Raw genomic sequence first — 14,302 nt, forward strand, 5'->3', positions numbered from 1 at the left:
TGAAGGACTTTAAAAGCCAGAGAGGATTTTTTTTTTTAAATTTGATCCTGGAGTCAGTAAGGAACCAATAGAGTTTATTGAGTAAGGGAGTTACATATCTATGGGACATCTAGTTTGAGATATCCAGTAGGCATTTGGAGATGTGAAATTGGAGGTCGTGATGGTGGTTAGAACTGTGTAAATAGATCTGAGGATCATTTACAGAGAGGGGATATTGAATCCGTGGGAGAAGAAGAGATCACCGAGCAAACTAGGATGGAGGGGGGACAGAGCCTTGAGTGACAGTCCTGGTTAGCAGGCGTGAGCTGGGCAAAGATTCAGCAGCAAGGACTGAGGAGCGGTAGTCAGACAGGCAGGAGGAGAGTCGGTGGAGAGCAGTGTCATAAAAATATAAAGAATATTCAAGTCAAAGGCTTTGAGGAGTTCAAGAAAGAGGAACACGTGAACAACCATTAGATTGGTTACTTTGGTGATGACAGGTTCAGTCCAATGATGAAAAGCACATATTTAGCATTTACTATGTGCAAAGCGCTGTGATAAACACTTGGAATTCAAATGAAAAATTAAGATAGAGAGTCCATGCTCTCAAGGGAGTTAACATTCTAACAAGGGAGATAACTCATATGGAAGATTTAAACTACAAGTCAAATGGAAAGGTCCCATGCTTCTAAAGGTGCCATGGCAAAACATAGCAATGCCTCTTTGGTGTCATGTCCACTAATAAAATCTTATCATTTTCTGATTAACCATTTGACCTAGTGGGAGATTTAGGAAGGGGGACCACCCTTCCCTTTGCTTGGAGTAGCCCTTAGGTTAGAAAACCTCAAACCTGAAGTCTTCCCATAAACTTACCTAGCCCTCCCCCAAGCTTGAAAAAAAGCAGAGACATAGACTCACTAAATACAAACAGCCAAAGAACTGAAGAAACTGGGCAAGGAGGTCATCACATATTGCTGAAAGTATCTAAAGAAAAGGAGAGCAGAATCCAGTTAGGACCAGGCCTATCCCTGCAGAAGCTACTTCAAGTATGTCAGTGAAAAGTAAATTCCCTGGTTTGGGAAGAGGCCTGAGACAGTTTTGAGGTCCACTCCTGGCCCAGTGGTAAATCTACCATCAGAGAAGAAGGAATCAAAATGTGAGTAACAGGATTATAAGGGGGAAAAAAAAGACTAGAACTCCCAAATATCTCAGGTGGGAGAATATAAGTTGAAAACCTTTGAATCAAAAAAAAAAAAAAAGCATCAATATATTTCCTTGTAAAAGTACACAGGACAATAAAGATGAATGTTGAATTTAAAATATCCATGAAATCGCAGTATAGGAGCAAGCCTAAAAATTAAGTCACAAGTATTTGTTATGTTCCAGGCACTGTATCAAGTACTAGGGATACAAAGAAAGGCAAAAAACAGAGCCTGATCTCAAGGTAACATACAAAGAATTATGTACAGAAAAGATAAAAAGAACATGAATTGGAGATAATCTTAAAGGGAAAGCACTCGCATTAGAAGTAAGAAGGAATGTGGCAAACTTTTTGCATAAAATGAAATTTTAGCTGGAACTTGAAGGGACCTGGTTGAAAATGAGGAGCAAGTAAATTGCAGCAAAGAGTGAAGTTGTGTGAAGATGCGCAGACTCCGGACCTGGAGTGAGCAGCGGGGCCAGTGTCTCTGAATCCCAGCAGGCGACATGGTGTGAGAAGACTGCAGAGGTAGGGAGGAGCCGTGTTATTAAGAGCTGCTAAAGCCAAACAGAAGATTTTATACTTGATCCCGGGGCTAATAGGGAACCAGTGGAGTTTATTAAGTAGGGGATGATGTGAGCAAACATGACAGCTGAGTGGAAGATGGATCAGACTGGGAGAGACTGGAGCCAGGGAGACTGAACAGAAGTTTATTGTTGTACTAAAGATTTGAGGTGAATGGCTAGACAAGGGACTAAACCTTACAGCCCGCTCTATAGGTGGGGTCTAGAAATAAATGTACTTTATAGAACCATGATACAGACTGGAAGGGAGAGTAAAAGGGGAGAAAAGAGGTAGAGTGCAGAAAGAAATGTGTGGTGTGTTAGCTTTCCTAAGTAATTTATGTTTGGGAGCTTATTGAACACTGCCTTGTTGAGTTGCACAATTTCTTATTTTCTAGACTGTTCAACTGATCTACTTCTCTATTTTTAAACCAATACCAAATGGTATTGATACCTACTGCTTCATAAAATAGTTTAAGGTGTGGAAGTACTATTCTTCCTTCATCCCTATCTTTTTTCATCGTTTCCCTTGACATTCTAGATCTTTTGTTTGTCCGAATGAGTTTTATTGTTTTGTTAAATTCTACAAAGTACCCCTTTGATAGTTTGGTCTGCATAGCATCAAAACTGTAAGTTAACTTTGGTTGTGTTGTCATTTTTATGATATTGTCAGCATTGAGACATGAGCACTGAATATTCTTTTAACTATTTAAATTGTTCTTTATTTCTCTAAGGATCATTTTAAAATTGAATATTTCACTTGTTGATCTCATCAGCTCCCGTGGATTCAATTATCATCTCTGTGCAAAGAAGTCTAAAATGAGTACAGCCAAGTGAGGAAATGAGGAGATAAATGTTGGACCTGTGCCTCCCCTTTAAATGGAGGGTGAGTGGGGTTCATGGCTCCACCCTCTGATCAGAGGATGCTCATGAGTTATGGGTAACAAGGCAAATTGGATCTTGCAAGACAATAAGATTTCCCTGTGAAGAGCTTCCTGAGGTTGCGGTAGAAATCCAGCCTTGGGGATAACAGTGCTTCTGGCCCAATGTCCATAGCAGTCATCTCAGGAAGATGTGGAGATGTAGCCTGGTATTTGCTCCTTCAGGTGCTACTAACACATCTTTTAAAGACCCAGAAAAGAAATTTCTCCTCACCAAAGTCCTTGTCACTGTCCAATGGCTCAACATTAGAAACTGACAAAATTTTAATCAGTGAAAATGACATTAGAGACATTACTGTCTGCTTTGCCTCTGCATCTTAAGGAATGGGAACTTTTCCATCTGACTTGCAGCTGAAACCTTCCATATGTATTTTCTCTCCCTTAGAATGTGACTTCCTTGAAAGCATGGACTGTCTTTCTTTTGGATTTGTGTCCCCAGCACTTATCACAATGCTTTGCATATGCTAAGTAAGTGCTTAATAAATGGATTATCAATTCCTTCATTCATGGTGATGGGATGCTAAGTTCTAGGAGTCATTTATTAATCCATTTTGGCTGTAGTGTGGAGCACATGGTAGGGAGTATATTGAAATAAGTCTAGAAATGTGTGCTGGTGCCATACTATGGATAGCCTTAAATGTGAGCCTAAAGAGTTAGTGTTTTATCCTGGAGTCAATGTGGAACGACTGGCTGCTTTTAAAAGGGTAGTGACAGGTCAGATTTTGCCTTTAGAAGATTGTCTTAGGATTCTTCTGACAAAAGAGTTTGGAGAGGGGTGGGGAACTGGAACAAGCAAGACTAGTTGGGAGTGTTTTTTTTTAAATAGTCATTCAGGTGAGGTGTTTGAACACGTGAACTAGATTGAGAACTGTGAGTGGCATAAGAAAAGGGAACAAAAGCCAAAAGTGCTGTGTATGGAATGAAAAGCTTTTAGCAGGTAATTCAGTTGGATGTGATGCAGGAGACTCATGGAAAATTCAGGATGACTCCAAGGCTGCAAACTTGGGAGGCTGTTGGTGTCCTCAAGAGAAACTAATGATGATGGGGGGTGGGGCTGGGGATGGGGGTGATATAGATTGTGGGTTTTTTTGGTGCATTAAAATCTGTAAAGTGCTTTATACACATAAGTGCGTATACAATTTAAAAAAATTTGGTCCCTCAATTAACCCTGTCTGGCAGTTCTATAACTTTATCCCCATTTTCCAAATGATGAAACTGAGGTAGATAGAAAAGTTAAATGACTGGCCCAGGGTCACAAAGTTAGTAAGTATATGAGACACTATTTGAACTCTGGTCTTCTTGATTCCAAGTCCAGCGCTCTGTGCATTTTGCTACCTTGGAGGAGGTGTAGGTTTAATAACGATGATGGAATCTATTTTAGAATTACTGAGTTGAGATACTTGTGAGACTTCCAAGTAGAGATTTTCAGGAGTTGGCTAGTGATGAAGAATTGGAAAAGAGAGATTAGGGTAGGGCTGGATGTCTGTCTTTGGGAATCATCTGTGTAGAGACTGAACCCAGGTGAGCTGATGAGACTGCCAAGGGAGAGAGTTTAGAGAGAAGGGAGAGGGCCTAGAACAGAGCTTTGGGGAATGTTAAGTATTACATTGATGCAAAACATTCTGTATTAATGAATACATTAAAAGGATACAGTGTGTTGAAATATGTCCATCAGTTGATAGGCAAAATGCCTAAGGGACCTATTTCTATTTAACAGCTTTTTAAATAGTTCCAATTAAAACAGTTAAAAGTGGTCCCTGGGGCTTTTTTCCTTTTTTATCTTCATGTGATGTATATATTTGGTTCTCTCTTAAGCAGACTTTAAGAATGTGTAAGAAATTGCCTTTGCCTACTTAAATTCTGTGGTCTGATCTAAACACAGCTGGAAGTAGTGTTGCTGCAGGCACTATTATTTTACATTACATAAAAATATGGAATATAGGCTGTGGCTCACTGTTGACTTCTAGCAGTTGATATAATTTTGAAACATTAGGATGTTTTTGCTCAGCAGGGGATGGACTCAGATTGATAAGATGATTTCTAGGTGGAAACTGACCACAAAATTGAGTGTCACCTCCTATTTAGTCCTGTGGGGGATATTGATTCTGGAAGAGAAATAAAGGGAAGTGCAGTGTGTATGTAAATACACACACATATTTATATTTATATTCATTTTTATATTTATATTTGTATTTATATTATTTGTGCATTGTCGTTCAGTCGTGTTTGACTTTTGATGATCCTTTATGAGATTTTCTTGGCAAAGATGCTGGAGTAGTTTACCATTTCCTTTTCCAGTGGATTAAGGCAAACATACATTAAGTGACTTGCCCAGGGTCAAACAGCTGGTGAGTGTCTGACATCTAATTTGAACTCAGGTCTTCTTGACTCCAAGCCCAGTGTGTTATCCACTCAGCCATCTAGCTGCCTCAGGATCACCATGTCATCACCATGTCAAGTCAGGGTTATCCTCTCAGTTATTTCAGTCCTCAAAACAATTCTCTAAGACTATGCAAAGTTCCCTATCCACGTTGGGGAAAGGAGTTTGGACACTTGGAGTTCTCTATTCTGATGAAAGCACAGGTCTAGACCTCCTCTCTGCCCCTTTAAATCATTTAAGAATAGTGTACTTTTGAAGCAATACATTTCTATATTTCTTTGATTTGTGCTTAATCCTTTCCTTCCCCCTCATTATTTTATTTCCAAACATTTATTAAGTACCTACTTATTGAGCAAGGTACTCTGCTAGCCACTGTCCCAAGAAGGACTGATTGGGAATAGATTGGGGAAAGCAGGAAGAAACTGATGCCCATTTTTTCAGCCTTCCCCAGGGTAAGACTAGTAGAAGCCCTACCTTACTTCTTACTCTTCAGAAGTACTCAAGATTTATAAATTATACTCCTTGTCCTGAGTAAAAGATATTACCTGGATGACGTAGACTAATATGCGAGGTACAAAGTAGATCTGTATCAATGGTAAGTAGTGGAGAATCAAAAGACACAAATGAACCAAAGGAGGGAATCAACTCTGGGATGAAATTTATAATGCTTCATCCTAGGAGAGATGCTGTAGATGAGTCCTCAGAGCAATATTAAAGGAGAGAATTAAAGTCCCCTTTGACTATAGAATTGCCATTTTCTTCACCTCAAAACAGATACTTAAAACACAAAAGCATGTTAAGCATGCATTGGCATATTTAAAACATGAAACTGTGAAGTCTCACTCCTATTATATTGTCCTCAAAGGTTGATTTGTGTTTTAAGACACAGAATACGGAATACTTTGTAGGACTGTTGAACAGATATTTTCACTTTCACATCTCACCTAAGCTGTCTGAGTACATCAGAAGCATGATCAAGCTATTGCCTTTGCTTAGATTTTCTTATAGCTTTAGTATCTTCTTGTGGTGATAAGCTTCTTATTTGAGAAGTTGTTGAGGAGAACCCCTCCTTCTGGCAAACCAGTACCCAGAGCCAGGAGCAGCTGACCTCTTGAACTTTCAAGTTTGCCACCAAAGCTAGAAACACTCATTTCAAGATCAATATTCTGTTACCTGTGTTCAGGTGAAGAAACATAAAGCGAATAGAAGCAGCCAGGGAATTGAAGCCAAGTCTCAGACCCATGTAGACTAGCATATTTGCTTGCTGCAATATAGATGCAAACACTATTACTAGAATGGAGGGAGAGAGAGAAGGAAAGAAGAGGTCTCTTTCCTTCTTATTCTGGAAGTCTAATGAAGAGCTTAAAGAATTCCAACATACTCAACAGACTTGGGGAGATCTCTGTGTGCCTTTTAAAAATCTAAGGTGGTTGACAAGTCTGTATCCTTTTGCATTCATCCACATTGGTCTCTTTAGACTGCTTCCACTTTTCTTTCTCATTGTAATTGTCATTAATAAATATTTCTTTGCCTTAAGAAGAACTGATGATATTTAGCATGGAGAAGACTTCTGGGATAGATGGGGCATGATAACTGTATTTAAAGTATTTGAGAGGCAGTTTTGTGGGAGAGAGGATGTACTTGTTCTGCTTGGCCCCAAGGAGTAGAAATGTGAACCAGGGGTGGAAGTTTCAAAGAGATTTAGGCTTTTAGGGAAAACTTCCTAATAATTAACATTATCTAGAAGTGAAATGGGATGGGGGGGTAGAAGTTTCTTCCTTATTAGAGGTATTCAAACAAAGACTTGATGTTACCTTGTTATTTATATATTGTGTTTGCCATTGGAATGTAAACTCCTTGAGGGCAGAGTGTATTTTTTGCTTTCTTTGTATCCCTAGCACTTAGCAGTGCATAGTACATAATTAGTGCTTAATAAATGCTTGTTGATTGATTGGATCACTACTTACTGACGATGTTGTAGAGAGGAGTCTGTTCAGGTATAGGTTGGACTAGATGGTCTGACACTCTTGTGTTCTGCATATACAGATATTCATTATGGAAAGTATCCTATTCAGCTTGGGCCAACTTCTTTTTAGAATTTTAGATTATATGATGTATTCTGTTTTTTGAATCATTTCAAATTAACTCTTGTGAGACCATACCTCAAATTTTGGTCTTTGATCATATCACTAATAATGATCATTTGCTAAAGTTACTATTAATTTGTTATTTCAACTAACCTTTTTTGGGGGGTGGGGAGTTGGTTAGGCAATTGGGGTTACGTGACTTTTGCAAAGTCACACAGCTAGTGAGTATTATGTTCCTGGGGCCAAATTTGAACTCAGGTCCTCCTGACTCCAGGGCTGGTGCTTTATCCACTGTGCCACCTAGCTGCCCCTCAACTAACCTTCTTGATCAAATCAAATTCATAAAAATAATTCCCCTCACTCCACCTGTGACTTATACACGTAGGTTGTGTGGGGGTGGGGGAAGGGAGGAGCATCCTTTTTTGTATTCTAAGTCGTCTAGGAACCTTACTTTTTCCCTCCTCTCATCCCCCGACTTCCTTGTAATTTTTTTGTCTTTTTGGTCAGACCTGTAATTTAATCAATGAGGGACGGTTCCTCCAAATGTGGAGGACTTCCTTCACCAAAGTAGATCAACTTCTCTAGCTTAAGGTCTTAGAAAGTTGTTTGGGGTTTATGAAGACTTCCGCTTCCTGGAGCTAAGATGGCGGAGTAAAAAGGTAGTCGCTCTCACCCTCCCCTGTCAACCTCTGAAAACCCAGAAAATATCACCCCAGAAAAAACCCTGGAACAGCTGAACCAGAAGAAAGACGGGGTGCAGCAGTGCAGTAGCCCAGGTAGCTAGAGGGATTAACGGGAAAGGCCCCTCTTACCCTGGGGGAAGGGGAGCAGTACAAAACAGGAGTCGCCCAGCCAGCTAGGGGAAAGACCCACTTTAGCACACCAGGAGGAGATTCTGGTGCCTCAGCATTCTACAGCAAACAGGTCTCCCAGTGCCTCAGCAAAAATAAGGGAAGCAGCACTACAAAGGGCCCCAGGCGCAGATAAGCACCTGGCAGCATTGTCTGAAAGGAGCTGAAGAAAGCAACCTAGAGGTGCCAAAAAGTTCCAGCCTTGTTGATTCCAGCCCAACACCAGGTAAGCTGTCAGAACCCTACAGCCTCCAACTGCCACTAGGAGGAGATCCTGAAGCCCAGGTGGTTGAGCAGGCAAACACCAACAGCGGTACCTCCGAGTGCCTTGGTGAGGGTGGGGTAACTGGTGGAAACCAGCTCAGAAAACCACCAGGTGCCTCGGCATTCTATGGCAAAGAAGTCTCCCAGGACCTCAACAGAAATAAGGGAGGCAGCGCTGCAAGGGGCCCCAGGCAGATAAACACCTGGCAGCACTTATCTAAAAGGAGCTAAACAAAGCTAAAGGAAAGGAAAAGCAGGCAACCAAGATTTACCTGATAGTCCCAGCCTTGCTGATTCCAGCCCAACACCAGATAAGCTGCCGGAACCCTGCAGCCTCCAATTGCCAACATAAGAGGCCCCAACTCCCAAAGCCGGTGACCAAGACCTAGGCTCCCAACACAAGAAGCTTGGGTCAGTGCCCTCTGCTCCCCAGCAGGAGAGCTTAATCTCTGTAAAGGCCAGGGAATAAAGAAACACCATGAGTAAAAAGAAACGTATGATGGATTCTTATTATGAGAAGAGTGAAGATGAAGACAGAAATTCTGAAGAGGACAACACTGTCATCAAACTCACATCTGCAACATCAAAAGGGAATATGAACTGGTCTGAAGCCCAAAAAGCCTTCTTAGAAGAACTCAAGAAGGATTTTAAAAGTCGAATGAGAGAGGTAGAGGAGTCCTTTAAAAGTACAATTGGCCAATTGGAAAAAAAGTACACTGAAGAAAATAAGTCCCTAAAACACACAATTGGCCAATTGGAAAAAAAGTATAATGAAGAATATAAATCCTTTAAGAATACAATTGACCAATTGGAGAAGAAAGTACAAAATCTAACAGAAAAAAACAATATGTTAAAAATTAGAATTGAACGAATGGAAACTAATGACTCTGTGAGAGAGCAAGAATCAGTCAAACAGAAACAAAAAAATGAAAAAATAGATGAAAACGTTAAATACCTCATGGGTAAAACAACTGACCTGGAAAATCGATCCAGGAGAGACAATTTAAAAATTATAGGCCTACCTGAAAGTCATGATGAAAAAAAGAGCCTGGACAATATCCTTCAGGAAATCATAAAGGAAAATTGCCCTGAAGTCTTAGAACCTGAAGGTAAAATAACTATGGAAAGAATCCGTCGCTCCCCGCCTGAAAGAGATCCCAGATTGAAAATGCCAAGGAATGTAATAGCTAAATTCCAAAATTACCAGATTAAAGAGAAATTACTGCAAGCAACCAGAAAGAAACAATTTAAATATCATGGAACCACAGGCAGGATTACACAGGACCTTGCAGCCTCTACATTAAAAGACCGTAGGGCATGGAACATAATATTCCATAAGGCAAAGGAGCTTGGAATGCAGCCAAGGATTAACTACCCAGCGAAAATGAGCATGATTTTTCAGGGAAGGAGATGGATATTCAACAAAATAGGGGACTTCCAAACATTCTTGTTAAAAAGACCAGAGCTCAACAAAAAATTTGATCTTCAAGTACAAGATTCAAGAGAGACATAAAAAGGTAAATGGGACAGAAAGATACAATATGTTGTTAATACGGGCAAAATGTTTATATCCCTACAAGGGAAGATGACACTTGCAACTCTTGAGAACTGTATTGTTATTATGCCCAACTATAGGCCAACAAATTTGACAATCTTAGTGAAATGGATATATATTTACAAAAATATAAATTGCCCAGATTAACAGAAGAGGAAATAAAATACTTAAATAACCCCATGTCAGAAAAAGAAATTGAACGAGTCATTGATGAACTCCCTAGGAAAAAATCTCCAGGGCCAGATGGATTTACATGTGAATTCTATCAAACATTTAAAGAACAATTAATTCCAATACTATATAAACTATTTGGTAAAATAGGTAAAGAAGGAATCTTACCAAATTCTTTTTATGATACAAATATGGTGCTGATACCTAAACCAGGAAGAGTCAAAACAGAGAAAGAAAATTATAGACCAATTTCTCTAATGAGTATAGATGCAAAAATTTTAAACAAAATATTAGCAAATAGATTACAGCAACTTATCATACGAATAATACACTATGACCAGGTAGGATTTATACCAGGAATGCAGGGCTGGTTCAGTATAAGGAAAACTATCAGCATAATCCATCATATCAACACCAAAACTAACAGAAACCACATGATCATCTCAATAGATGCAGAAAAAGCTTTTGACAAAATACAATACTCATTCCTATTAAAAACACTAGAGATCATAGGTATAAATGGAGTTTTCCTTAAAATAATAAATAGCGTCTATCTAAAACCTTCAGCAAGTATAATATGTAATGGGGACAAGTGAGAAGCATTTCGGGGGTGAAACCAGGATGTCCGTTATCACCATTGTTATTCAACATCGTACTGGAAACATTAGCTTTAGCAATAAGAGAAGAAAAAGACATTGAAGGCATTAGAATAGGCAAAGAAGAAACAAAGCTATCAAGATGACGTGATGTTATACTTAGAGAATCCCAGAGAATCAAGTAAAAAACTACTTGAAATAATAAACAACTTCAGCAAAGTTGCAGGCTATAAAATAAACCCACATAAATCATCGGCATTTCTTTATATTACCAACAAAACCCAACAGCAGGAGATAGAAAGAGAAATTCCATTTAAACTTACTGTAGACATTATAAAATATTTAGGAGTCTACCTCCCAAAACAAACCCAGGAACTCTATGAACACAATTACAAAACACTTTTCACGCAAATAAAATCAGATCTAAATAATTGGAAAAACATCAGTTGCTCATGGGTAGGCCAAGCTAATATAATAAAAATGACAATTCTACCTAAGCTAATTTACTTATTCAGTGCCATACCAATGAAATTACCAAAAAATTATTTTATAGAGTTAGAAAAAATAATAACTGGATTCGTTTGGAAGAACAAAAGGTCCAGAATGTCAAGGGAACTAATGAAAAGAAATGCAGGGGAAGGTGGCCTAGCCATTCCAGATGTTAAATTGTATTGTAAAGCAGCAATCATCAAAACTGCTTGGTACTGGCTAAGAAATAGAGTGGTGGATCAGTGGAATAGGTTAAGTATGCAAGACACAGTAGTCAATGACTATAGTAATATATTATTTGATAAACCCAAAGACCCCAGCTTCTGGAATAAGAACCCACTCTTTGAAAAAAAACTGCTGGGAAAACTGGAAAAGAGTATGGCAGAAACTAGGCATAGACCAAAATCTCACTCCATATACCAAAATAAAGTCAAAATGGGTTCATGATTTAGATATAAAGGTTGTTACTATAAGCAAACTGAGAGAGCAAGGAATAGTTTACCTGTGAGATCTATGGAGAACAGAAGAATTCATGACCAAACAGGAGATAGAGAACATTATGAAAAGCAAAATAGATAATTTTGATTACATTAAATTGAAAAGTTTTTGCACAAACAAAGCCAATACAACCAAGATGAAAAGGAAGGTAGAAAATTGGGAAAGAATTTTTACAACCAGTCTCTCTGATAAGGGCCTCATTTCTAAAATATATAGAGAATTAAGTCAAATTTATAAGAATACAAGCCATTCCCCAATCGATAAGTGGTCAAAGGATATGAACAGACAGTTCTCAGATGAAGAAATTAAAGCCATCTATCATCATATGAAAAAAATGCTCTAAATCATTATTGATTAGAGAAATGCAAATCAAAACAACTCTGAGGTACCACACCACACCTATCAGAATGGCCAACATGACAAAACAGGAAAATGATAAATGTTGGAGAAGATGTGGGAAAATTGGAACACTAATGCATTGTTGGTGGAGTTTTGAAATGATCCAACCATTTTGGAGAGCAATTTGGAACTATGCCCAAAGGACTATAAAAATGTGCATACCCTTTGACCAAGGAATAGCACTTCTAGGGCTATATCCCAAAGAGATCTCACAAATGGGAAAAGGACCTACATGTACAAAAATATTCATAGCAGCTCTTTTTGTGGTGGCAAAGAATTGGAAATTGAGAGGATGTCCATCAATTGGGGAATGACTGAGCAAGTTGTGGTATATGAATGTGATGGAATACTGTTGTGCTATGAGGAATGATGAACAGGCTGACTTCAGAAAAACCTGGAAAAATTTGCATGGTCTGATGCTGAGTGAAGTGAGCAGAACCAAGAGAAAAATGTACAGAATAACAGCCACATTGTGTGATGACTAATATTGATAAACTTAACCTGTCCTGGCAATACAAGGATCTAAGACATCTCCAGAGGCCTGGTGATGGAAAATGCTATCCACACCCAAAGAAAGAGCTGTGGAAGCCGAATTGTTATTTTTTTTCTCTTCTGTTGAGTTTTGTTTCCTCTTTCTGATGGTTCCTCCTATTGGTTTTAATTTCTACTTACAACATCACTAATGTAAAAATATGTTTAATATGAGCGTAAATGTACAGCCTATATCAGATTGTGTACCGTCTTGGGGAGGGTGGTGGGGAGGAAGGGGCGAGAAAAATTTTAAACTCAAAAGCATATGGAAGTGATTATTGATAAATCAAAAAAAATTAATAAAAAAATTAAATTAAAAAAATAAAAGAGAAAACAAAACAAAAAAAAAAGAAAGTTGTTTGGAGGATTGAATTTAAGTGACCATATGTAGTCTAGCTTCCAGCCTTATCACTGGACAGAAGCTGTTCTCTTCCATTACCAGTGATCTCTTATTTGCTTATAATGTTTTTTCTTAAACTTCATGCTTGTTGACTTCTTTGTCGCCTGTGACACTGTCAGTTATTCTCTACTGCTGGATGCTGTCTCCTCTCTAGGACACTACTCTTTCCTGGTTCTTCTCCTGTCTGACTGCTCCTTCTCAGTCTCCTTTGCTGGATCTTCCTCCCGGTCATGCCCACTAACTGGTACTCGCTGGGTTGTCCTGGACTTGCTTATCCCATTAGCTTCCAGGTATTCAGTTTTCATCCCTATGCCTGTGATTCTCAGATGTGTTTATCCAGCCCTCACCTCTAGTTTCATGTGACCAACAGCCTATTGTATCAGATGTCTCAGAGATATCTCAAACTCGATGTGTCCAAAACAGAACCCATTATCCTTCCTCCAAAACTCAACCCTCTTCCTGTTCTCTCACTTCCTGACATCCTTGAGATACCACCATCTTCATGGCCACATAGACTGGCCACTTTGGCCTCATTGGTTCTTCAGTCACACTCGTCCCACATAGCTGTTCCGTTGCCAAGTGCTGTCCATTCTTTTTCACAATAGCTCTCATGTTTGTTCCCTTCTCTCTACTCATACAGCCATGCTCAGCCTGGTACAGCCCCTCTTCATCTCCTACCTGGGCTACTGCCGTAGTCTTATGGTTTGTCTCCCTGCCTCAGTCCAGTCGTCCTCTACTCTTCTGCCAAGGTGATTTTCCTGAAGTATAGGCCTGACCATATCACTTGCAATACCTCTGGCTCCCTTTTACCTCTAGGATCAAATGAAAAAAAAAATCCTATTTGGCTTATAAGACCCTTTCCAACCTGGCCCCTTCCTACTCTTTTGGTCTTGCATTTTACTTTCCTCCGGGTACTCTGTGATCCAGTCACACAGGCCTACTTTCTGTTCCTTCCTCCATTCCTCTGCTTCCTGGTGTCCTTGAAGATCCAGTTTAAATCATACCTTGTGGAAGAAACTTTTCCTATTCTCTCTCATTGCTAGTTCCTTCCTCTGAGGTTACTTCTCTTTTATCTTGTATATATTTTGTGTGTACTTACTCACATATTACCTCTCTTCGTAGATTGTGAACTCTGAGGGCAGAGACTTCAGCATCTAGCACAGTGGCCAACATACAGTAAATATTTAATAAATGGTTGTTGTTGATTTGATACCTGCTGATTTCTTTGCTGAATTGTTGCTTTGAGGAAATTCTTAAATACACTTTTCAGATTCAGTTGAGTTTCAGCCCAGCCCTCAGGTTACTATCATTAGGTGAGAAAAGTGACCAAGTGTGTGATCCCTTTAGCTCAGGGATTCTGAACCTGGTGTCTGTGAACTTTTTTTTTTTTAATGTTT

General features: G+C 39.2%; 1 protein-coding gene across 4 annotated transcripts in view; it reads left to right on the plus strand.

Moving 5' to 3' along the window:
- The window catches only part of LOC114031496 (tubby-related protein 4), a 266,210-nt gene that overhangs the window by 157,023 nt on the left and 94,885 nt on the right, over positions 1-14,302 (plus strand). The window contains exon 1 of one of the 4 annotated variants that reach the window (XM_027846595.1): positions 2,556-2,629. The exons of the other annotated variants lie outside the window; for them this stretch is intronic. Within the exon in view, the coding sequence (XP_027702396.1) occupies positions 2,597-2,629 (33 nt within the window). The 5' untranslated portion in view covers positions 2,556-2,596. Of the gene's footprint in view, positions 1-2,555; positions 2,630-14,302 lie in introns of those variants that run through there. 4 annotated transcript variants of the gene reach the window in all.

This window comes from Vombatus ursinus, unplaced genomic scaffold (assembly GCF_900497805.2).
Source record: "Vombatus ursinus unplaced genomic scaffold, bare-nosed wombat genome assembly UNPS02015175.1, whole genome shotgun sequence".
Taxonomy (NCBI): Eukaryota; Metazoa; Chordata; class Mammalia; order Diprotodontia; family Vombatidae; genus Vombatus; species Vombatus ursinus.